The sequence below is a fragment of the Euprymna scolopes genome, chromosome 20 (genome assembly GCF_053919585.1).
Source record: "Euprymna scolopes isolate OS-2025 chromosome 20, ASM5391958v1, whole genome shotgun sequence".
Taxonomy (NCBI): Eukaryota; Metazoa; Mollusca; class Cephalopoda; order Sepiida; family Sepiolidae; genus Euprymna; species Euprymna scolopes.
This window is the reverse complement of record NC_136501.1, coordinates 78864597-78890181: the sequence shown is the minus strand read 5'-3', so window position 1 is coordinate 78890181 and position 25585 is coordinate 78864597. Positions and strand designations below refer to the sequence as shown.

The following is a 25585-nucleotide window of genomic DNA, read 5'->3' as shown; positions in this document are numbered from 1 at the left end:
AGTCACCACATATGTGGATGTTAGCCGAGGGATGTGAAGACAGTATGTGGTCTATTTTCTCAGATATGCTCTTAAAGATAGTAACTCCGCTGTTGTGGGGCCTATAGAGGGCAAATATAAATGCAGTGGTGTTAGCAAGTGCAACCCTGAAGCACATATAGGGTAAATTAGGATCTTCTCTAGAGATATCCCTGCCACACGAGAAGCCATCCTTAATGTAGGCACATATTCCATGCCCATGGCGATCTTGGGGGTCAGATTTAGCTGTTAAATTTGAGTATCCGTTAATTATGAACTCATCTAGGGAAGTGGTCGGCCCTATTCCAGTTTCACTTAGAAAGAATATGTCCGGTTTCGTCTCCTGTAATTGGGTTTCAACCTCTGGAAGGTTGGAACGTAGACCCCTGATGTTGGAGAAGGAGACCTGGTAGTAGGGATCTACGTTGGAAGATGGGGTTCTAGGTTTAATCGAGTTTTTATTCTGGAGATATTTCATGTTGAGGTTTGGGGATTTGTGGAATAGGTCGGCATACTTGGTTAGAGCAGTACAGAGAGGGAAAATAAGAGAGAAAAAGACAGGAAAATTTTTTTTTTTTTTTTTTTTTTGTGGCACACGAAAAGGTAAAGCCGTAACAATTACCCACTAGTATGGCATCGAGAGGCCCCACCAGAGACTGCTGCATGGTCCAGATCCACTCACCAAATGGCAATACAGCAGTCCCAGTACTTTGCGCCTGCTGATAGGACAGCCTCCTTAGTGGTTAATCCAAGGTTCAGGTCCCTGACTATCAGGCGGATAACGTCAGCCCAGACAAAGGTTTACCTCCAGCACCCTTACTAGTGACATGGCCACAAGGACAGATAGAGACAGAAAAATTTCCGACATCTCAGACTACTGGTCACCAAGTAGTACCGACCTTTAAGCAGCTTTTTCTTCACCCTTTATCAGAAAAATCACTCATTGAATGAGGACTGAATGACAAAATAGGAGAAGCGAGAGTTACTGGAGCTGCCGATAACACATCCACTGTATTATCTACTCTCCATTAAAAAAAAAAAAGGGGGGAAATGGGGACAAGTGACTTAATATCTAAGTATTAAATCCGGTGCTAAGTTAACAATTCAGGACACTTTTGATGATAATCTCCCCTCCCATATTAATGGGTGGAAGTTTGTCGTTATCTATCGAGTTTAAATTATTAGAGTTTCATCTTATAATTAATTAAAATCCAATAATTAACTATTATCAGTTTGTAAAGTCGGCTTAATATTAATTTACATTCGAGTTTAGATAATTATTCAAGGTTTTACTTTAGGTGGTTCGTTTTCATGAGTAACTGTTTCTTTGCACTGTATTATATTTCGAATGTACTAGAACATAAGGCTAACTATATTAGATGGTTTGATTTGCCAGCAAGAAGAAGGCATTTACAATATATGCAAGCTTGCAGTAAAAGTATATATTAAGTATACTACTTAAATAAAGTCCTAACATTATCTATTCTATTAGAATAATTCCCGGCATTTTTTCTTTTATCGTTAGTTGCCGGCATTTTGTTTGTTTTTATTGTTTAACTTTGTAGAATGAGGGGGGCGGATAATACAGGAGAATACAGACAAAATACATAAATAAAACACGAAAAAACACGTTTATAAACAAGGTAACATAGAAAGAAACATTTAGGATTAGTTTAAAAAAGAAAAATAAAATAAAAAAATACTTAACGTTGTTGCGCTAGAAGATTCCGTTCTCCGTCTGTTTGTCAACTCGTAGCTAGCATGTCTTTCTAGAGTGAAAGAAGATTTCTACTTCCGGATAACTTATAGTATAAAAGTCGTTACGGTCGGATGTGTGAAAATATTTAATTTACATTTTTTTTTTGTTTAAAAAAAAAAAGTTAGAACTTTTTTTTTTTTTTTTTTTTTTTTTTTTTATAAAGTCCTAACATTATCTATTCTATTAGAATAATTCCCGGCATTTTTTTCTTTTATCGTTAGTTGCCGGCATTTTTGACTCCCTTATACCCGTTGATTGGATGAGACGTTATCGTTAGTTGCCGGCATTTTTGACTCTCTTATCCCCGTTGATTGGATGAGACGTTTTCGTGCTAAATTGAAGCACGTGTGTGATATTTTTGAGTTAATTCGACAGTTGTGGACAAGGCGTCGTCGAGACAACAAGTGTCGAAAGTATTCCCTTAAGGTCTCAGATAAAAAGGGACGCCTGGAAATTACTAAGGCGTTGTACAACTCTGTCTTGACGAGACATTAAAGTCGTTGAAAAAAAAAAAAGGAACTAAGAGAAGAAAATTCGCCGCTGAAAGTTTTCTAAGACACTTGAAAACTGAACATAATTATCGAGATAAAGATAATTGAAGTTAGAGAAGAAATTACGGCGCTGAAAGTTTTCTAAGACACTTGAAAACTGAATATAATTATCGAGATAAAGATAATTGAAGTTTTGAAAAGAAAATTCGCCGCTGGGAAGTTTCTAAGCTACTTGAAAACTCAAAAATATTCTGCCTCCTTGAAATTTCAACCTTTGCAAAAAGGACCAGGGAAACGAATTCCAGGAAAGGGACTGACAAAAAGAACTTTTTAACAACACAAACTCGGAAAGTAAAAGCCCCAACAAACAAACTTTCTAAAAGTTCCATTCAAAAAAGGGCACCCAGAAGCTTCCAGTAAGTGCTCCCCCCTTTTTTCTTTCTTTCTTCCTCCTTCTCTATCTCTCTTTCCTTCTCTTTCCCTTCACTCTCTCCCGTTTTCGGTTACTACTACAAGATTACGTGTAAGCCAGATGGACATTTTTGGCAGCCCATAGAGGTCACGAACTTTCCCTTTTGATATCATATTTCTCCTATTTTTCTGTTTTTGTTTGTTTTCTTCCTTAAGTTTCAGAGTTTAATAGTAATGACTAATCGATTAAGAAGAATTACCTTCCACGGGAAGAAGTGGATAATAAAATTTCTTCACATCAAGGTGTTTGAGCCTCTTTTTTGAACCCCTTACCAATTGTTTTAGCCGATTAAATACTTATATATATTAAATTGTTCGGGATCGTAAGCCAATGAGAAAAATTTTGAACATACCTGTTATTCTTAGGATAGAGGAAGTTTTTATGTCTATGTATCATTTGCCATCTTCAGCAAAAGAATATTTTACCTACCCTAGGACAGGTATTACACAACATATGTATGGAATAATTGTACTTTCTCTAGGACAGGATATTTACAGCACGTATGTGGAAAAAAAATTCCTTACCTAGGGATGGTAATGTACAACACATATTTAAAATTATTTACATAATTTTGTGTTGTGCTAAATTTTCAGTATGTCAAAGGTAAGAGTGTGTTTTTACATCAGAGTGCTATGGTGAAGAAGCGCCGCATATATTATATATTACATTACTCGAATATATTACATGATTTTCGATTTTGATAACTAATGTACATCACATTTGTTTGTTTTTCATATGGGTACTTCACTGTACAAGTACCTTATTTCCTGGGTAGGATACTGTAGAAGTACCTTTTTTTTTCTAATTTAAAAATGAAAGAACTCAATACTTTTAAATAATTTTCTGTTGTGCTAAATTTTCTGTGTCTAGAATAAAAATTTGTTTGTTATTTCATCTGTGTGCTATAGTGAAGAAGCACCTTATTTAGAAGTCATGCTATACAAATATATAACATGATTTTCGGTTTTAATAACTTTTATGCACATCACAGGTAGGATTTTCTTTGTTTTTTTTTTTTGTTTTTTTTTCATGAGTACTATACTGCACAAGTACCTTATTTCTTGGGTAGAATAATGTACAAGTACCTTATTTCTAATATGAAACTACTCTATGATTTTACATAATTTTCTGTTGTGCAAACTTTTCCGTATGTCATAGGTCAGAGGTTGTTTTTATATTATAGAGTGCTATATTAAAGAAGCACCTTATTCCTTATATAAATGTCATACTACTTGAATATAATACATAATTTTCGGTATGGATTACTTTCGTGTCTGTTACAGGTAAGATTTCCTTTGTTTTTCATAAGACTACTATACTGTACAAGTACCTTATTTATCGGGAGGATGCTGTACAAGTACTTTTTTTCTAATTTTAAAATGAACTCATGCAATTTTCTGTTGTGCTAAATTTTCTGTATGCCAAGGGTAAAAAATTTTTTTTATCTGAGTGCTATAGAGAAGAAGCACCTTATTTCAAATATTAAATGTGATTTTCGGTTTTAATAGCTTTTATGTATGTCACAAGTAATATTTTTATTTATTTTTTTATGAGTTCTATACTACACAAGTACCTTATTACTTTGATAGAATTTCTTGTACATGTAAATACATTAAAAAATCATTGTGATTTTTGGAATATGACATCTATACAAACATATATAATACATTAAATTTATAATGATCAGTTAATTAGTATAGGAGTGAATCCAATATATATAAATATATAATCATATATGTATACTAATCATTCATTCATAATGATCGGTTAGTTTTGGAGTGTACATCCACATCTCAAGCACAACTATTTTTTTTGGAGAAAAAGTATTCCTCCCTATATTTTTGGCCTATTTTGTGGCAACTGTTCTTCCATGATTGGGGAAACATGGTGGTTTGCAAAAGCTTCTGAGAGTTGATGTCTTCTGTTTTTGTTATGGGATGTGTTTGCCACTCATTTTCTTTTTGTTCTAGTAAAGCGATGAGCGTTTTGCATCCCTTCTTATTGTTTTCTTTTACAAGATCTAGCATCGTTTTTTTTACAAGATCTAGCATCGTTTTTTTTTACAAGATCTAGCATCGTTTTTTTACAAGATCTTGCATCGTTTTTTTTACAAGATCTAGCATCGTTTTTTTTACAAGATCTAGCATCGTTTTTTTTACAAGATCTAGCATCGTTTTTTTTTACAAGATCTAGCATCGTTTTTTTTTACAAGATCTAGCATCGTTTTTTTTACAAGATCTAGCATCGTTTTTTTTACAAGATCTAGCATCGTTTTTTTTACAAGATCTAGCATCGTTTTTTTTTTACAAGATCTAGCATCGTTTTTTTTTACAAGATCTAACATCGTTTTTTTTACAAGATCTAGCATCGTTTTTTTTTACAAGATCTAGCATCGTTTTTTTTACAAGATCTAGCATCGTTTTTTTTACAAGATCTATCATCGTTTTTTTTACAAGATCTAGCATCGTTTTTTTACAAGATCTAGCATCGTTTTTTTACAAGATCTAGCATCGTTTTTTTACAAGATCTAGCATCGTTTTTTTTACAAGATCTAGCATCGTTTTTTTACAAGATCTAGCATCGTTTTTTTACAAGATCTAGCATCGTTTTTTTACAAGATCTAGCATCGTTTTTTTTTACAAGATCTAGCATCGTTTTTTTTTTACAAGATCTAGCATCGTTTTTTTTTTACAAGATCTAGCATCGTTTTTTTTTTACAAGATCTAGCATCGTTTTTTTTACAAGATCTAGCATCGTTTTTTTACAAGATCTAGCATCGTTTTTTTACAAGATCTAGCATCGTTTTTTTACAAGATCTAGCATCGTTTTTTTTACAAGATCTAGCATCGTTTTTTTTACAAGATCTAGCATCGTTTTTTTTTTACAAGATCTAGCATCGTTTTTTTTTTACAAGATCTAGCATCGTTTTTTTTTACAAGATCTAGCATCGTTTTTTTTTTACAAGATCTAGCATCGTTTTTTTTTACAAGATCTAGCATCGTTTTTTTTTTTTACAAGATCTAGCATCGTTTTTTTTACAAGATCTAGCATCGTTTTTTTTTTACAAGATCTAACATCGTTTTTTTTACAAGATCTAGCATCGTTTTTTTTTTTACAAGATCTAGCATCGTTTTTTTTTTACAAGATCTAACATCGTTTTTTTTTACAAGATCTAGCATCGTTTTTTTTTTTTACAAGATCTAGCATCGTTTTTTTTTACAAGATCTAGCAGCGTTTTTTTTTTACAAGATCTAGCAGCGTTTTTTTTACAAGATCTAGCAGCGTTTTTTTTTTTACAAGATCTAGCATCGTTTTTTTTACAAGATCTAGCATCGTTTTTTTTTACAAGATCTAGCATCGTTTTTTTTACAAGATCTAGCATCGTTTTTTTTTACAAGATCTAACATCGTTTTTTTTTACAAGATCTAGCAGCGTTTTTTTTACAAGATCTAGCAGCGTTTTTTTTTACAAGATCTAGCAGCGTTTTTTTTACAAGATCTAGCAGCGTTTTTTTTTACAAGATCTAGCATCGTTTTTTTTACAAGATCTAGCATCGTTTTTTTTTACAAGATCTAGCATCGTTTTTTTTACAAGATCTAGCATCGTTTTTTTTTACAAGATCTAACATCGTTTTTTTTTACAAGATCTAGCAGCGTTTTTTTTACAAGATCTAGCAGCGTTTTTTTTTACAAGATCTAGCAGCGTTTTTTTTTACAAGATCTAGCATCGTTTTTTTTTACAAGATCTAGCATCGTTTTTTTTACAAGATCTAGCATCGTTTTTTTTTACAAGATCTAGCATCGTTTTTTTTTACAAGATCTAACATCGTTTTTTTTACAAGATCTAACATCGTTTTTTTTACAAGATCTAACATCGTTTTTTTTTACAAGATCTAGCATCGTTTTTTTACAAGATCTAGCATCGTTTTTTTTTACAAGATCTAGCATCGTTTTTTTTTTTTTACAAGATCTAGCATCGTTTTTTTTTTTTTTTTTACAAGATCTAGCATCGTTTTTTTTTTTACAAGATCTAGCATCGTTTTTTTTTTTACAAGATCTAGCATCGTTTTTTTTTACAAGATCTAGCATCGTTTTTTTTTACAAGATCTAGCATCGTTTTTTTTACAAGATCTAGCATCGTTTTTTTTACAAGATCTAGCATCGTTTTTTTTTTACAAGATCTAGCATCGTTTTTTTTTTTACAAGATCTAGCATCGTTTTTTTTTTTACAAGATCTAGCATCGTTTTTTTTTTTACAAGATCTAGCATCGTTTTTTTTTTTACAAGATCTAGCATCGTTTTTTTTTTTACAAGATCTAGCATCGTTTTTTTTTTTTACAAGATCTAGCATCGTTTTTCTTTCAGAGTGCAAAAAAAACAAAAAAAAAAAACAACAGATTTTTTTATACTAAGTGTTGTGAATACAACAAATCACAAAATTCCTAAATTGGTACAGACTCAATGGCTTTTGAGAGAAAATGATTTCACTTATTTTGGAGCAGTATGATGCTTTCTTGCTCTATTTTGAAATTGAAGCAAAAATAGACAAGATTGATAATGCTAGTAATATCTATAAAATTTTAATCAACTGCAAAACAAAGCACTTGCTTCTCTTTCTTCAATACATTCTGCAGAAAGTGAATGCTTTAAATTTAGAAATTCAATCTGAACATTTCATATTGTACCAATTGTTTTCTTTTTTTCAACTTAGTATAAGGACATACTTAGTTTTTGTATTACAGATGAAGAACGATTGCTTAACATTCCTGATTGAACTTTCATGCCAAATTACAAAGTGATTTCCATTAGATGAAAGTAACATTACAGCTAAACTTAGAGTTCAATATCCTAAAATTGCAAGTTACCTGCACCAATCCCCATCAACAATTAGTCCTTTGGCAATACATTTTCTTTCCTTTGTATCAGAGCAAATTCAGATGACCAATGGAGGTGTTTTCGGTTTTCTACAAGTGAACTGAAAATATTCCTAAACGCAGAAATCAAATTAATGAAATAATAACAAATTTAATTTACTTTCTTATTTTATGACAAACTTGTGTGTTTTGCCACATTCTTCTGTAAGTGTCAAAATAATTTTCTCTAGGGTAAATTGTCTGAAAACTAAAGTAACAAACAAGTTAAAGACAGACTCTTGGCAAAGCAAATTATGTCATGGAATAATGGATCTTGTTGCACTTGACAACCTCCATTATCATGATCTTGAAAGTGGTGTGTACAGAATATATCACAATAGACTTTTAAAGGAAAAAGAAGACTTGAGCAACATTAAGAAAATGGTGGAGTGGATGAAAAATCATAATGAAATTTAGTATCTTTTATGCATGTAAATTAATTTAGTATTTTAGTTATTCTTATTTATTCTGTATTCTTGGGAAATTTTCCACTGTCTTGGAATTTTTCATGGTCAGTTCTTGAAAAACTCCAAAAATCTCACTGAGATCCCTGCTCTGGCTTGCAGTCAATTTATATAGAAGATGTCATTTGTACATAAACTCGGCTTTATGTAGTATGTAAAGTCTGCATAAACTAAATCCCTTCTTAGTTAAGGAAATAGAAAATAAGTTATGTAGCATATTGTGGGCATTTCTTTCATCTCCACAGATTACCCATAATCTTCTTCCTCAACAGAAACAGCTGTTTGTTACTCTCACATATAAGTAGTTGCTGAATAGATAGTGATGTCTGTAAAGGTGGTTATAGTGGTGATGTAGTAATAATGTAACAAAATAATAAAAAACATATTCGCTTAATGATATTTTTTATATTTTATCTTTTTACATATTACAGAGGCTTTTTTTCACCTTCTCCAAGATGCTTGTATGAAAACGGAGCTTAAAAAACTTTGACTTTAATTGAAAAATAATATTTTTTTAAAATTACTTTTTCCCCACATTCCCACCGGTCCAATGTTGAAAATTTATAGAAAATAATTACTAAATTACTTTGTCTTGTTTCTTCCTTGTGTGAACATTGTTTCAACATTTGGGTAGTCTGTTGTCAACTGCAAAGAAGTTACCAACATCCATAACTAATACTCACTAGACTATGTAACATTCAACTTTTTCCCTTTGCTTCATTGCTTGCATCTTGAGTTCAAAAATTGTTTTCAATTTGCAGTTGATTCAAAGACGAAAAAAGCTTTTTTCCCCACAAATAATCAAACTTTGCATTTATTTTCAGAAGAACTTGGTGCTTGTGGCGATAGCTTTGATGGGGGAGGTAATATGATGAAACCTCCAATTTGTACAGGTAAGAATAATTTTGATTCTCAATAAAAAGTGTTATATTTTTTCTCTATATTAATTAAATTAGGGATAACTTTATATTTCTTGTGGAAATAGAATTTTGATAATTATTGTTGATTTACTAGTAATCATTTCAATATGAAATAAAAAAACATCTAGTAATGTAAAATAAAATTTAAAAAAATTCTTTTTGAAAGATAAAATCCACAAAATTAAATCCACCAGAATGCATTTTGGCTTCTTCATATACAAGTCAACCATTTTAATGTTTCGTTTTGGAAGCCTTTTAAATGTTGAATAAAGTTATTAAATCCATGTATAACCCCCCCCCCCCCGAAAGTTTTACATCCAATCATTTTATATGATAGACAACATTATCATCACAAAATTGGAATATTTTTATGGCATATCAGTTTTCATGGTGATCTCCATGTGCTGTATATTTTGGGCGAAATTTCCAAAGTTCTCCTATCCTTTATTTCACAGAATAGCAACCAAAGGTTCCATTGATACTTTCAATATTTTAAATTTTGTAAATTGTTATGAGGATTTGATATTTTTCTCCGAGTTTCTCTGATGTGCTGAGGTCAGCCATGACTGGGCACAAATGTTTTTGACAATGAAACTAATTTGAATGAAAACACATTTTAAAATAACTAGTTGTACTCAACTGGAACTGCTTGTGATTTTGTATTTATATCTTTTTGCAGTTTTTAAAAATATGCGGTTTTATTTATTTTTACCAAAGTGTTAATGTTGTTTTTTTTGTTTTTTTTTAATTTTTCAAATCATATATTTAGTTTCACAAGTACCACAAGAAATTGATTTGTTCCATTTCCACGAATTGGGCAGAAAACACATACAAAACTCTCTCGGCAATACTTTTAAGACACAAATGAAAAGAAACTGCCATGTTACATATCTCTGATGTACTTTAACATTAAAGTTATTATTAAATGTGCTGTTAATTTTAACATGATTTTCAGCATTTCTGTACATTGCCTGAACGACCAAGCCTAATTTATGCAGATCTCATCAGACAACATCTCTTGGCACTTTGTCAAACTTTCTTCAAATCCACAAAAGCAAAATACAGGTCCTTCTTCTTATCAAAATACTTGCTTTGCATTTGTCTCAAGATTAGCATCATTGTTCAAACAAAACTGTATTTTTTCTATGCTTCAAATGACTTATTTGTTGTTCAGTTATTCTCTTAACCACTTTTAAGATTTGATCCATTTACTTTACGCTTTTCTGATTGCATCCAGAGCTCCTTTATCCTTGTAATAGTTTATTATTGTACTGACTTTCAAAACATCTTTTATGATCTGATTTGTCAAGTTTATGATTATATCAATGCCTTCAACATTTCTACAAATAATCCTGAGTGCACCCCCCCTTTTTTTTGTCCATGGTAGAGTGACATCATGACTAACTGTACTGGACTAAATTCTCAGAAAACTATAACTAATTACAATAATGGTGTTTTAATCTCTATAAAATTATTAGATGTAGTTTCCAAAGGATTTGCTAATAATTTTAAATTCTTTAGAAGGAAGGTATTTTTGAGAGGAGGGGTAAAATCTTAGTCATCTATCATTTTAATGAAGAAAAAAATATCCATTCTAAATATTTTTTTACCCAGAATAAGTATTTTCAGAAATAAAATCTATATAATCAGTAACATAGTAAATGTGAGAAATGAAAAAAAAAGTAATTTGAATCAACTATTGATAAATGTTAAATGACTTCCTATTTAAGTCTGACTTTGAAAAATCGACAAAATATGTTAGATAAATGCAACATTAGTCTTTTTTTTTATTTGAAATTTCAGAAACGGGAGATGATATTCTTGCAAAATATCGGAAGAAACCTAGTGCATCATCTTCCCAGAATATAGCCGACGAAAGTAGTGCCAAAGAGAAACACCATTCTACGAAAGAGGAAGAAAATGATGTTCCTTATTATGACCCAAACAATATTGAGAATTGTTTTGCATTCTCTGATGCGAAGAGAAAACTCCGTTTGGTGCTAAGTGTTGGCGACTACCAGAATTGTTCAGTTGGTTATCATTCGTCATGTCGTTGGATTTCAACGAGTCCGTGTGATGAAGGTGCTGCATCTGATGGTACTCAGTGGAAAGAGAATGACCTTGTACACATCCTGCGTGCACAGTTGGCTGAAGCAATCAACTTGCGCAACAAAGAGATGGTGGCACAGCTGCATGAAGTCATCCGATGTATTCGATTGTTTGATAATGATGGGTAAGGTAACTCTTTCCCAAACATTTAATAAAAAAAACGTGAATCAGTTTTTAAAACATCAAAATTTCTTTTTCATCGAGATGAAACTTTGATTTTTTTTTTTTTTTTGTTTTTTCTTTTTAAATTATTTTAATCTCTCAGAAATGTTTTGACTCAATGGCAACAAATGAAACAGATGCTCAAGCAGGGTTCGTACAGATTGAAAAATCCTTGAATTTTGACTTTTGCCTTGAAAAGATCTTATTTCTATTGTTACTTTGAAAAATCCTTGAAAATATGGAAAATGTCTTGAAAAGTCTTTGAAAATTTTATTTTTTTATATCCAATAAAAATTTGTGTCAAAATATTAAAAATAAAATCAAAATAAATACTGTTACATTATTTTTTAAGTATAATAGAAATACCATTAAAATATTTTTTAAATATTTAAAATAAAATTGGAATAGATTGTTCTGAAATTGCATAGTAGTATTGTGGATACACAAATAAAAATTTAAATTTCTGTCTATTTTTGTTCTCATTTGTAATTTAATTTTTTTCTTTTTTGGGTGGGGGCACAAGGAGGGAGGAGTAGTGGCACCCTCTCAAAAAAATACTTTCCTTGTGTGGACGGTACTTTCCAATATCATATACTTTCCTCCTCTTCCACCCACCTTCAAAAAAAAAAAAAAAAAAATTTGTGATAATTTAAGATTAGACTAGCCGGGCTGTCAATGGACAAGATGGCAACTATCTTTGGCTGGAAATTAAAAGCCGAGAGTTAATATTTGAGATTAAATAAAAATCATTTAAAACTACTTAAAAACAGTAAAAAATGATGCATGTAGGTTGCAAAGTAACTTTTATTGGCTACTAGTGGGGGTACCCGGCGTTGCCTAGGTGTGTTGAGGTGTAGTAAGGAACCCCTGGGGGGGGATAAAATGATTGTAGGGGGAGGGGGATCAAAACAACAGTAGGCAGTTTGGATGTAGAGAGGTGCTAAAAAAAAGTGGTTGTAGGCAGGCTCAAACCCATAATACGAAGGAGTACAAAAAAAAAAAGAAACGTCTAAGCCGATGGCTCTATCGCGTAACCAGAAGTAGCGAACATTGAATTTAAACATAGTCAATCGAAAGGAGCCGATGACTTACTAAAATGTTGCCAAAAAAAGCGACCGCTCCTTGTACAAAACAGCTGAGTTGAGGGTGAAGAAATAAATGTTTTTGCAAGACATACAAACACACACACACACATTTTGCCTTTTATATATTAGACTTGTGGAAGGTACCCGGCATTGCCTGGGGCTTTGGTGGGGGTGGGTAGTAGATCAAAACAACCCTGTTTAAAAAAAAAAAAAAAATCGTTAACCGGGTGTTTGGAGGTGTAAAAGAAAAAAAAGTTTTAGTAGGAAGGTAGGCTTGAACCCCGAAGCCTTGACACGAAGGTGGAAACGAAATGAAAAAAATACCCGAGACCTAACCATCTCGGCTATGAGGGGGAGAGGAAATGATAAGTGTCATAAGTTAACGTTTATAAAGTGAAATTGACAGGTGCGAGAAAGTTAAGTCGCGTGATGTTTGACCTAGTTTTGCGCTGCAAGCCAGTTTCTGTTTCTCCCGCCCCATCATTCGCTTTTTTTTTATACTGAAAAGCATAACAAAGACGAAAATAGCGCATAAAAGTCTGGCAAATTAAAGATAGCCGCGATCCCCATTCTTAAGTTGTAGATATTTTGATTTAGATAGCATATAAAAAAGTTTTAAGGAGTGAGCCGACCGATAAGCCCAGCGAAAAAAGCCTTTGGCAGACATACACAAAAATGCACACACACTCACACAAACACACATTTTCACTTTTATATATATAGACTAGCATGGGTGCCTGTCGTTGCCCGGGTGTTTGGAGGTGTAAAAAAAATAAAAAAATGTGTTAGTAGGTAGGTAGGCTTGAACCCGAAGCCTTGACGCGAAGGTGGAAAAGAAAGTGATAAAAATCCTGACAACTTACTGCTCGGCCACGACGACAAAGGAAGTGAAAAGCGTTCTAATTTAACGATTAAAAAGTTGATATGCAGAAAGTGAATGAGTTAATGCAGGAAAAATGAAATCACCCAGTTCTTTCCGTAGGGAAAATCAGCAATTATAAATAGATGGACCCTTTCTTTTTCTCAGTACTAACTGTAGTAACAATTGCTGTACATGTTTGGATGAAATACAACAGTATACAATTTTTTCAGTTTAATATTTTTAAAAATGAAAACTTTTTTTTTTTTTATGAAGCATCTTTTAACTTACTAGTAATATTATATATTCTTTCCCACTCTCTGTGGCGGAACGAGGTTGTGGACAAGGATTTCCGAAAAAAAACATATCATGGTCAATAAATAAGAACCAAGAGAAAGCTATGACTGTTTTATTTTCCATATATCGCTTCTGACTTTCTGTGACATTATTTTAGCTAAATTTTGGTATATTGAAAATTGGAGAAAAATTACTGAGCGAAATGCAAGTCGTTTTATTGCAAAATTCACCTTTATTAAATCAACATTGTATTATTCTAAAATCTGTTTTATATCTAATACATAAAATTATCTTTTCAAGTGCAAATAGTTGACATCAGCCAACAGATCAGTCTTTGCTTCTGACTAGCCAAGTTTCATGTGTTATCTTTGTGCCATGTTATTAGCAAATATAATAATGTTCTTTATTTTATTGAAAAAATTAGTCTCACTGAAACAACTGCTAATCACCTCAATCTTAAAATCAGCAAAAAATTGCTGTGCAAAAAAATGAAATAACTTTATCCCAGGTGATACAACTAATAAGTATTAAGTTTTCTATATAAGTATTCAAAATGTGATAGAAATAATGGAGGGGAGGGGACTGAATGAGTAATCGATACAAAGTCATCTTATTTCTACCAATTGAAAATGTATTTTTGAAATATTTAAATTTTCTTTATATAGATGTAAGGAATGTAAGATATAGATGAGGAATTGTAAGGTTGTCAATTATTGTGAAGTGTATTTTTTTTGTTCTTTTTGTAGATGTATGAAACTTTTGCGTTCTTTAGCAGAAGAGTATAAGGGACGATCACACTATGTGGCTTATTTGACTCGCTCTAAACAGGGATTGTTGACAAGCCTTCATTACTTGCAAGGATTTTTACAGCGTGTACAACGGTAAGATTTCTTCCCTTTTTAGCAATATTCTTACCAGAATACCATTTGAAACATTTAACACACGAGTAATCAGTGACAATTGTACATCATCGACTTTTCATGATGTCATTATTTGTATCTAAATAATTAGAAAGGAGAAGTATTTTTTCTGATTAATTATAAACTTGTACAAGATTCTGTTTGATTATTGACAAATATTTGCTACTTAGAAAACAATGATTTTTGGCCATTTGGATAAGAACAAAATCTAGTATCTGCTCTGATATTATACTTCATCTTTTCTGGCCTCGGTTAATGAAAAAGAAATCCTTTGAGAGTGAGACCATTTTTTTCCTCATCCAGAGTGCGTTTCTTTGGGAACTGGATTTTCTCATATTAAAAACTGACCTTGTGTTTAAGTCTTCTTTTGTGGGGAGGCAACTAGATAGGGACAACATTCAACATTCAGACCTGCCAGTGTTTTCCTATCAACTATTTTATATAAGCGAGTTTTAGTGTAAATGTATATATTGGCAGAATAGGTACTATCAGCATTGTCTTGGAATATATGGATACCTCTGTATAATCTTGCTCCCACCCCTGAATCCCATATTATTATTTACATTATATATGAAGTAATGGTTTCAGCATAGAGCACCCTCCACCCAATCTTGTTTTAAGAAGTTGTTAGAATGAAAGAAATAATTGGCATGGTGGCGAACGAAAGATCAGATCTAGGTCTTCATTTACTAATAAACAAAGGGAAAATAATTTCATAAGAAATTCATCATATTGAGGAAGCCATATGTATTGCTGCAGCTGTAGGTCAAAGTATTCAGCCTCCAACATTCTCACTGGATGCAAGCATGCTCTGAGAATTGCTTTCAATTATTTCTGTTCAAGAAACCTTAACTCCAAAATACAGGAATTCCCTTTCTGTCCATGTAATCTGTACAAGGATAGTTTTGTAAGCTAAAATTTTTTTTATGTTCTGAATAGTAAATTTAAAAAAGTTTTGATTGACATTAATGAAATGCTAATTTTTTTTATTTTGCAGGGATAAGGAAATCTGCAATAATCATATGAGTAATGTGTGTGTTCAGCGTTTCATCGAAAGTAAAGACAGATTGCTTTCAAATTTTATGTCAGATTTCCAAAGGCTTACCATGTCCGATGAAAAGGTAAAGAATATAAAAATAAATCAAAGTAACTGAAAGTTTCAGTTATCATTCCTATATACCATTAAAATGGGTTATTTTTATTTAGATCACTAATATAACAGTGTTTTGAAATATGTTATCAGTTCATTTCCTGCCTAATATGCATAATTATTTTTTAAGCAGGTCATAAATAAATGTTTAGTGTTATTCATAATTTTATTCCCTCATTTTTTTCATATATATGCAATAGTAAAAGTAATTTTCTTTTTTTTTTTTTTTTTTTTTTTTTTTTTTTTTTTTTTTTTTTACATGCTGGTCACCACTTATCAAGGCCCAGAAGCCACTCAGGGATAAGGGTTATTGCAAGTACAGTACGTTAGTGTGGAGATTTGATGAAGTGTTTACTTAAGAGGGCAGTTCATTAGGAATTTGTTAACGTTGGACTTGAAGACATCCAGGTTGTAGTCAGGTGGGAAGCAGGCAGACGGAACAGAGTTCCACAGGCGTGCAGTTCTAAGAAAGAAGCTTTGTTCATGGAATCCATGTTTTGATTTAGGCACAGATAAAGAGTGGGGGAAATTTTTCACAGTGGATTCAGCTAGACGGGTGTTTTTCGTGAAAGATTGGCGAGGGGGGACCAGAGATTGGAGTTCAGACGAGCACCTGCCATGGAAATAACGATAAAACAAGGATATGCTCGCAACGTCTCTTCTGTGGAAGAGAGGTTGCAGGGTAGAGAAAAGGGTATCCCCCACTAAGCTACGAAGTCTATTTTGTACTCTGTCAAGGCAGGATAGGCTATTTTTAGCAGCTCCTGCCCAGATATGGCAGCAGTATTCCATCCTTGGATGTACTTGGCTTTTATACAGATAGAGAATTGTATCAGCAGTGAGATATCTTTTGGAGCGGTAGAAGGATCCCACCATCTTTCCAGCGACCTTGGCAACAGACTTGATGTACGTGTTCCATTTCAGATCAGGAGTAAAGGTCAAACCCAGAAGCTTGTCAAAACATGGGGCCTCTCCCAGACGAGAGCCATCCATCCCAATTGATGCCAGATGGGGATAAGAGCGTTGATGATGTAAGAATAGGAGTTTGGTTTTAGATGCATTAAAAATTAGTGATTCAATGAAAACGAATGATAAATTATTAAACCTTTAAAATATTTGTTGATTAATTTTCAAGCAATAATAAACTAGAAAGATATACAAGACATAAGCAAGAGTTCAAAAAGCTGATTGACCCTCCCATAGAGAAGGGGGGAGGGTTACTAACTGCACTATCCTGTTAAAAAATGATGCCACGTTTTTGTTTTAAATTCAGTTTAAACACTAATGCTCGCACACTATCACTCTTTTTTTCCAAAAATAAATTTGTATAAAAATGATTAAAATATGTGAATAAATGTGAAATTAAAATTTTGTTTGTTTCAAGTAAACTTAGCAATGTGAAAAAAGCCACACCTGTGGATTAGTTTGAAATTCCGTATGGAAAAGATACAATTGAAGAGAACAAGAGGTTACATCAACCGAAACACGAAAAAATAACAACTAAAATGAGAACAGTTGTCTTAATAATAAAAAAAAAAAACTCAATCTATGGTTTGTCCATTCAGTTTTAATCATAGACAGCATTTTTTGGATCCAGGTGTGCATGATAATTCAACAAAAATTCTCAATAACTCTAACATGCTCTTATTTTGACACTGAACTGTGATGGCCTCTTCAATTGCTGTGATAGACATTAGCTTTGAATTAACTTTCACAAATATTTGACTGAGTGTAAAGTTCATTCCGGATCACTTCTCTTACTGCTAAGACAACCTGCATAGTATGTATGACTGAAACAAATCTACAAATATTCTTCATGAAAGAGATCACAAACCATTAAAAAGGATGAGGGGTAACCCTCTGAAACTGAATTAACTTTAATTTTGAAATCTGATTTAATAGGAGGGGGGGTATTTTAACACTTCAAAAACCCAAACTGTTTTCTCCTTTAGTAGAAGCCAATTAATTGGAACCTTGATTTATTATAATCCTTTTAGACTTTGCTATTAAATTGTCGATTTAAAGAGTCAAATTGAGCAACATCTTATAATAAAGCAATGATGGGTGGCAGTCACTTTCCAAAACATTTGCGCAGCTTCAATTTCAGTTTAAGCATTAAACATTGTTGAGTCTGTATCTATTGGGAGTGGGGTGTATGTGTTTGTAATATATATATATATATATATATATATATATATATATTAGTGGTGGGACCATTAATCGGAATCGGAATCGTTAATCATAAGAATCGTGTATTTTGGGAGGTATCGGAATCGGAATCGCATCGTTAAAAAATACCTTAATTTTCCGATTCCTTCATTACGATTCTTTTAGTCTGATGTTGAAAAAAAGGAAAAAATTTCCTGATATTTCTAACCGCAAGGGAGAAATAAAAAGAAACCAAAGAAATTCATTATTAACAGGGCAATGCTTAGTGCCCCTCCCTTACAAGGTTCATTCATTCAGATCTATTGTAATCAAAACTACAAAAGAGTTAACTTGAAAAGAAGTATGCAAGGCTCTACATTGCGAGTAAAAATAAAAAAAAACGCTTATCTTTTTGGCGATTGTTTTTTTTTTACTGACAAATCTTCTAATAGTGAATGAAAATGCTTTTTCAACTTATATTTTCTTAAAATAAAACGAGCAAAGTCAAATTATTTAAACAGTAAAAGGTTTAATAGAACAATATACTTTTTTTTTCTTTTTTTAAAAGAAGGCTTTTGAAAGAAATATCTCTAAAATAAAATTGATCACGTATTATTTCGCAAAGTTTTGACAGTAGTCGGTTTCTTTTGAAGTTTCAAAAAAATCGACCCCATACATATCTCTTCCAAACCTAAAGTTAATTTACGGGTAATTAATTCAATTCAGTCAAGTTTGTTTTTTTTTAATTTCATTGAAATAAAATCCATTATTTTTTTTTTTCTCCAGAAAGATAAAACCCTGAATTTGATTATATTAAAAGCAGAATAATATAATCTTTTTTCTAGAATTTTAAATTGAAAATTAAAAGTGTTTTGCGCAGTTTTTTGCCGAACGAAAAAGAAATTAATATATATTTTTTTAAAAGGTTTTGTAATCAATTAATTTTTATGTCTAAATAATATTTACGATTAATTAAATAATTTCATTTTAAAAAGTATTTATAAATAGAATTTTACTAAGGACTTATAGTTTAGCAATATTGAACCGCATTAACCATGTGTGAATTGAACACAGTCAACCAAAAAAAAAATTCAAAAGAAAATGCGGGTTTGTATTACTGTACACATAGATTCGAAAAAGTTGTAAAAAAAACAAATATATAACAAATAAATGTTATCAAAGGCAAGATAAGTTATTTTTCTACCTAACTGGATATATTTTTGGGGTTTTTATTCAATGTAACATGTTTATTCAGCTCGAAAAGCATACAGTGTTTACCGATGTATTGGAAAATTCAAAATGGCGCCCGACACTCTCTTTAACACGGTAAGTTCAGGAAAAGATGTTATAAATAATAAACTATACAAAATACTGCTAGAAACTCGCTCAATATATGTTATCGTGACATATTTTGACATATATTCAGTGTTTTTTTAATAGTATTTTGTCTAGTTTATTATTTATAACACCTTTTCCCGAACTTACCATGTTAAAGAGAGTGTCGCGCGCCATTTTGAATTTTCCAATACATCGGTAAACACTGCATGTTTTTCGAGCTGAATAAACATGTTACATTGAATAAAAACAAAATAAATTACCCAGTTTGGTAGAAAAGTAACTTATCTTGCCTTTGGATAATATTTGTTTGTTATATATTTGTTTTTTGACAACTTTTTCGAATCTATGTGTACAGTAATACAAACCCGAAAATGCATATTTGCATTTCATTATGTAAACTTTTATACATTGGTTTCAAAAATTAAATTCTATAAGTTTTTTTTGTTAACTACCGATTGGTACAATTTACCGCCCCATCCCTTTGTATTTTTTTCTTTTTGTCTTTTTTAGCGGATTATTTTCAATTAATTATCCAAATAAGTGACTAGCTTTAAAACAAAATTTAATAGTAAATTATTTGTTTACAGATAAACTGAATTTTCTAATATGGCCCAAAGTAAAAAAAAAAAAGTCTTTTTGAAGATGATGAGTTGAAAGCCATTTGCAAAGTCTGTCAAATTAAAATATTGCGAGGAATAAAACCATCTAACATGACCACAACCAACATGTTAAAACATTTAACTATGAAGCATCCAAATAAATTGGAGGAGCAAAATAAAAAAGAAAAGGAACAAAAAATTACCAACTAGTCACTCAGAGCAGTTTTATTAGTGAGGGTCGAAATCGCAGTGTCTTTTTTTTTTTTTTTTTTTTTTTTTTTTGCCTACGTCACCATCTAGGTGTCACCATTTTTTTTTTAACCCTCCTTAACTTCAAAGAGTAAATACAATATATACAACTAAAAAAATAATTTTTAAAAATGCTGATTCCATTCATGAAAAATTCTTTTAACTAGAAATTAAAACTTAGGTAAAGATAGCTGACTGACAGCAACAGGAGCACTGGTTAACTACTGAACCATGTGGAAAGGTGTGGGGGGGAGGAAAAAAAAGAAAATTAAATGATCATAATAAATTATGATAACCGTCTTTGAAAAGCACTAAACTCCTAAAATTTACTTCTTTAAAATTTTAGGCGGCACTCCCCGGCGATTTTAAAGCACTCTCTCTCTCTCAAAAAAAAAAAAAAAAAAAAAAAAAAAGATTTAATTTTTAAGTTTGGGAAAGATATATTTATTATAACCAAATTCCTGTATGAAGACTGGATCTACTTTATTGGACGTTAATTTGTGAGATAAGTTATTTTTCAATGTTTAATATGTTTTTAAAGTTTCAATTATCAATTAAATTTTTTTAATTGCATTTATTTTTCAATTTATTTAAAAAAAACAGGGTTTTAAATGTATTTTTCAAGGTAACAAGCTTCGAAAGAAGTCTAATAAAAAAAATCACTTAATTTTTAATTTCGACAACCCTGAGAATTTAATTATTAAAAAAATATTGAAATGTGACATTTTTTTATTCAACTCATTATTAGTTCAATTAATTTTCTTTCAATAATTCATTTCACTCAACAAACTTCACTATTTTTTGTTTGTTTTTTCTTTATCTTTTTCTGTAATTTTGGTAATTATGTTTGCTCAATTTTATCTAGTATTTCATTTGTTTTTTATAGTGGTATCATTTTTATATGTGTTTCTTTGATATACCCTATTTCAAAATTAGTTTGGCTAAACTTATTCTTCACGTTAGAAACAACGTGTAAAAGCAATGAAAAAGTAAGAAAAAATAATAGGTGTTAACTACTCCTTGTGAATTATGGAGGTCTGAAGAACTGTCGTCACAAATACAACTATCAATAGCTAAACAAAAAATCGTTTTTGAAATTCCTTTAATTGTAACTTTTCGCTATACCTACCTTTTGGTATAAAACACAAAAACTTTCGATTAATGTTATTTCTCATATATGGTCGTTAACGTTGGAAAGGTTATTTTGTATCTACGGCGCCATGTCACGTGGTATATTGTTTTTTTTTTCATTACGCACGTTCATTTATAAATTATTAAATTAAATATCTATCTTTTTTATATTTAATTAGTATATATTTTCTTTCTCTTCCGCTATATTTTTTTTATTTAATTCATTAAATCTGTTAATTATGAGGACCAAAATAATGAATCGTGTGTATTTATTCTCTAATTTTCTTGTTTTTGTTCTGTTATATAAATTCTATTTTATTTGTTTTTTCTCTGAAGGATAAATTCTATTTTCTTTGAGTTTTTTTTTTCTGTATTCCAATTAAGTAAAATAAATTTTCTCTAAAATAATTTTTGCTAATTTTTCCGTTTAGTTTACTATATAATAATTTTATTTAAACCAAAACACGACGGTGTAGACATAAAATATCTCTTCCAAAGTTAGGGAACATATTTGGGAACTACCGACCATAAGTATAAAACTACCTGGTATATTTCAAAACAATAAATTCCCTCGGAATCGGAATCGTACTTGGTATCGGAATCGTTAATCAATATTTTCCTGGAATCGGAATCGTATAAAAATTAGGAATCGTCCCAACACTAATATATATATATATATCACCTAATATATTATGGTTGGGACGATTAATCAGACTTGGGAATCAGAAAAATCAGGAAAATTTGAGACTCATTCTCGATTCCAAAATGATTCTTTTATTTTATAGATGTCAAGGGTGTGAGTTCGTATAGAAACGTTTTAATTTGAATAAAACAAAATATGCATCACGTGCACTTGAAAGTCAAATCACAATGTAATATTAGGAAAATAAACAAATATTTTACTTATTTGAAATTTATCACAAACATATTTCAGAGATATACTCCATCTTCAGTGTATTGTTTTGTTTTCTTCTTCCTTGCCATGTTGTAAAGTTAGAGAAAGAAAAGTCTGTTTATAAAAAGCCGCGCATTGTATCTAGCAGTTGTATGTTTGAACTGTGTGTAGGCAACGCGAGAATAATGTCAGGGTATGAATTCATATAGAAACGATGTATTTATCAGAAAAAAAATTTATTGTATGAAAGTAAGGGACACTGAACCAAGATTTCTGGGTTCAATTTATTTTATTGGTAAATTATGGCAAGCAAAGTAAATCAAGAGTTTACTTACTTTTATTGCCTTACCTTTTGAAATGCTCACACTTATTTTAGCACCTAGGTGATAAAAGTCAATGCATTACCTGTAAGAGTTTACAGTTAAGTTAAAAGGAATAAGTCGCTTCTGACAAGTTTTATTTTTGTTGTGGGGGGAATCGCCCTCCAAATTGACTAATCCATCATCCATATAAACTCATAGTGATCCCAAACGGAGATCTAATTCCGGAGCAACCCTTGCATTCTCAGTGAATTACTAATCCTTTTCGTTTGTAACATTTCTTTGTTTTCATGTAATACATGCTTACACTGTTCTCTGTTGTTCTGTTCTTCTTTGTGGCTACTTGTGAGCCATAACACTGGCGACATTGGATTCAAGAAACCTACTCGTGTCTAAAACAGTGTTCCCAAAAACACTGACAACATTGGATTCAAGAAACATACTCGCATCTAAAATAATGTTCTGAAAACATTAACGACATTGAACTAAAATGTTTATCACGACTGAAGGACTCGTGGAAATTTAAAAAAAAAAAAAAAAAATCAGATTAACAGCTGTGTTAATTGACCTTAAAAAAAAACAGGTAAGTACAGAATGAAAAGGAGTTGGAGAAAAAAGTTTGTCACTACTAAAAAGGTAAATCTTTACTTTGCAAAGAAAAAAAAAAGAATCGTTGCTTTATTTATTTTTTTTTTCAAAGGGAAATATACACTTGATTTTTTTGTTTGAACGATGAACTGTTTCCCTAGATTAATAATTTTTTTTTTTTTTTTTTCCTGAGAGAAAAAAATTAAAACGTTTTGTTAAATCCAACGAGACAAACGTTTTTCTAACCAGACAGCAATTGTTTTAAAATTGCTAAATCCAACCAGACAAAAATAAGCGTTGGCACATCTAACTAAATTACAAATTGAAGCAGCCGAACGCCAACAACGTACAGAGGACCATCAAAAGGAATTACAAAAACAGGCAGCTGAAGCTCAAAAACAGTTAGCCAAATGTCAATTACGAACAGAGGAACTACTTGCAGAAATTGTAGAATAAATCGCACTCGGAAAGCGATTCAGCTTTTTCTCAAAATACAGTATGGTCTGCAATAGATAATTTTAAGTGCGAAGAAGATGAAAAATCATTTGCAGCTTATTTCAGGAGATATAAGGATTTTTTCAATATCGACTGCTGTAACTGGTCTAACCAGAAGAAGACCAGACTACTGCTACGAAAACTTAAAACAACTGAACATGATACATTCATGGATTACATCTTGCCACGGAAAACTGCGGATTTATCGTTCAATGAGATGGTAAATCTGTTAACAGAACTTTTCTCCACAAATACGTCTCTTTTTTTTCATAAGCGATGGAGATGTTTGAATGTGACCAAAGACGATAATGACGACTTTGCCACGTACGCAGCAGTAATGAACAAGCATTGTGATGACTTTAAAGTGTCTGAATTAACAGCAAACAATTTTAAATGCCTTGTTTTTGCACAAGGTTTAACCTCAGGAAAAAATACGGAAATCAGGTGCAGTTCTTACGAAGTTAGAAAACAAACTAAACTTAACACTGCAAACATTGATTGAGTTGAAAGTTGGAATAATAAAAAAAGATTCACGAAATATCGAAGCAGGCATCGCAAATATAAAAAAAATGACTAAGAAAAAAATGTTGAGATGGTACTCATAAAATTACCCCCAAAAGTCAGAAATACCAAAAGCATCGAGCTCTTGCTTCAGATGTGATGGTAAACACTGAGTCAAGGATTGCCCATTCTTAACAAAAAGATGCCTTATATGTAATAAAATCAGACATAAAACCTCTCACTGCAGGAAAAATCAGAACAAAAGCTGAGTAAGTCGAACAATAACTAGAGACATCGTAGATGAAAACCTACGCAAATACGTAACGGTCAACATTCTCGGTAAGGATATTAAATTTCAGTTAGATAGTGGGTTGGATCTTTCAATAATTTTAAAACATGGAAGAAATTATGAAAACTGGCTATGCTAAGAACCAACAGAACGGTGACGGCCGTCAATGGTACAAAAATTAATTCTGAGGGTGAATTAATCACCGTCACCTTGTTGGGAAAAACGTAAAAACTCAAAATGTATGTATTAAAAAATAGTGAGAACTTGTTTGGTTCTGATAGCATGGATGAATTTCATTTGTGGGATCTTCCTATATCCACATTTTGCAAAAAAATTGAAACCCATCCAACGGAAACTGAGAACCTTATAACCAGTTTTAAAAAAGAATTCCCAAATGTATTTTCTCCTGGCCCTGGGATATGCACAAAAATGGCCGCAGATTTTAAGCTGAAACCAGGCACACAACCGATGTTAAAAAAAAAAAACGTAATGTCCCGTTTGCATCTCTAAACAAGATAAATCTGGAACTGGATAGATTAGAAAACATCGGTAAAACATGGCTAAAATTGAATATAGTGAGTGGGCTGCTCCAGCAGTCTACGTAAAAAAAAGGTCCAGAGAAATCCATGTTTGCACTGACTTCTCGACCAGACTCAATGGGTTGTTTAGAAGGCTTTCATTATCCATTACCCAGTCCAGAGGAAGTGTTCACGAAATTAAATGGTGGCAAGTTTTTCTCTAAGATCGACCTGAGCGACGCTTACTTACAAATTCCTGTAAACAACAAAAGCACTAACCTCCTATGTATTAATACTCATCGGGTTTGTACAGATATGAAAGGCTCACATTTGGGATTAAGGTAGCACCTGCGATATTCCAGCAAGTCATGGATACCATGCTGAGCGACCTGGACACAGCATTCGCATATCTAGATGGCATCATTAAAGCAAGCAAAAGCAAGGAGAAACACACAAACAATATCAGACAAGTATTGATTCGAATACAAAATTATAGGTTTACGGTCAAAGAAGACAAGGGTGAATGCTTTTTACAAAAAATCAAATACCTTAGACATATCATTGATAAAGATGGCAGACGCCCAGATCCGGACAGGGTGACCGCTATTAGAGAAATGCCGGCACCAGAAAACAGCACAATTACAAAATTTTTTAGGCTTGGCAAATTATTACCAAGGGTTTATCCCCAACATGCACGAATTGCGTGCACCACTTAATCAATTATTAAAGAAGAATAAACTTGGGAATGGACAGCGGATTGCCAAGCATCATTCCAAGAAATAAAAAAAATCCTTATTTTAACTGTTCCTAGCTCATTTTAACCTGAAGTTGGATATAATAGTGGCTAGCAACGCTAATCAATATGGCGTTGGCGCCTGCATGTTATATAGGATGCT

The 25585-nt window shown here is 31.8% G+C and overlaps 1 protein-coding gene across 5 annotated transcripts in view; it reads left to right on the top strand.

Moving 5' to 3' along the window:
• The window catches only part of LOC145241477 (GTPase-activating protein and VPS9 domain-containing protein 1-like), a 347817-nt gene that overhangs the window by 308101 nt on the left and 14131 nt on the right, over window positions 1–25585 (top strand). For all 5 annotated transcript variants that reach the window (XM_080104469.1, XM_080104467.1, XM_080104464.1 and 2 more), the window contains 4 exons: window positions 8941–9009; window positions 10840–11269; window positions 14295–14429; window positions 15466–15589. In XM_080104469.1, the coding sequence (XP_079960595.1) occupies window positions 8941–9009; window positions 10840–11269; window positions 14295–14429; window positions 15466–15589 (758 nt within the window). The remainder of the gene's footprint in view (window positions 1–8940; window positions 9010–10839; window positions 11270–14294; window positions 14430–15465; window positions 15590–25585) is intronic.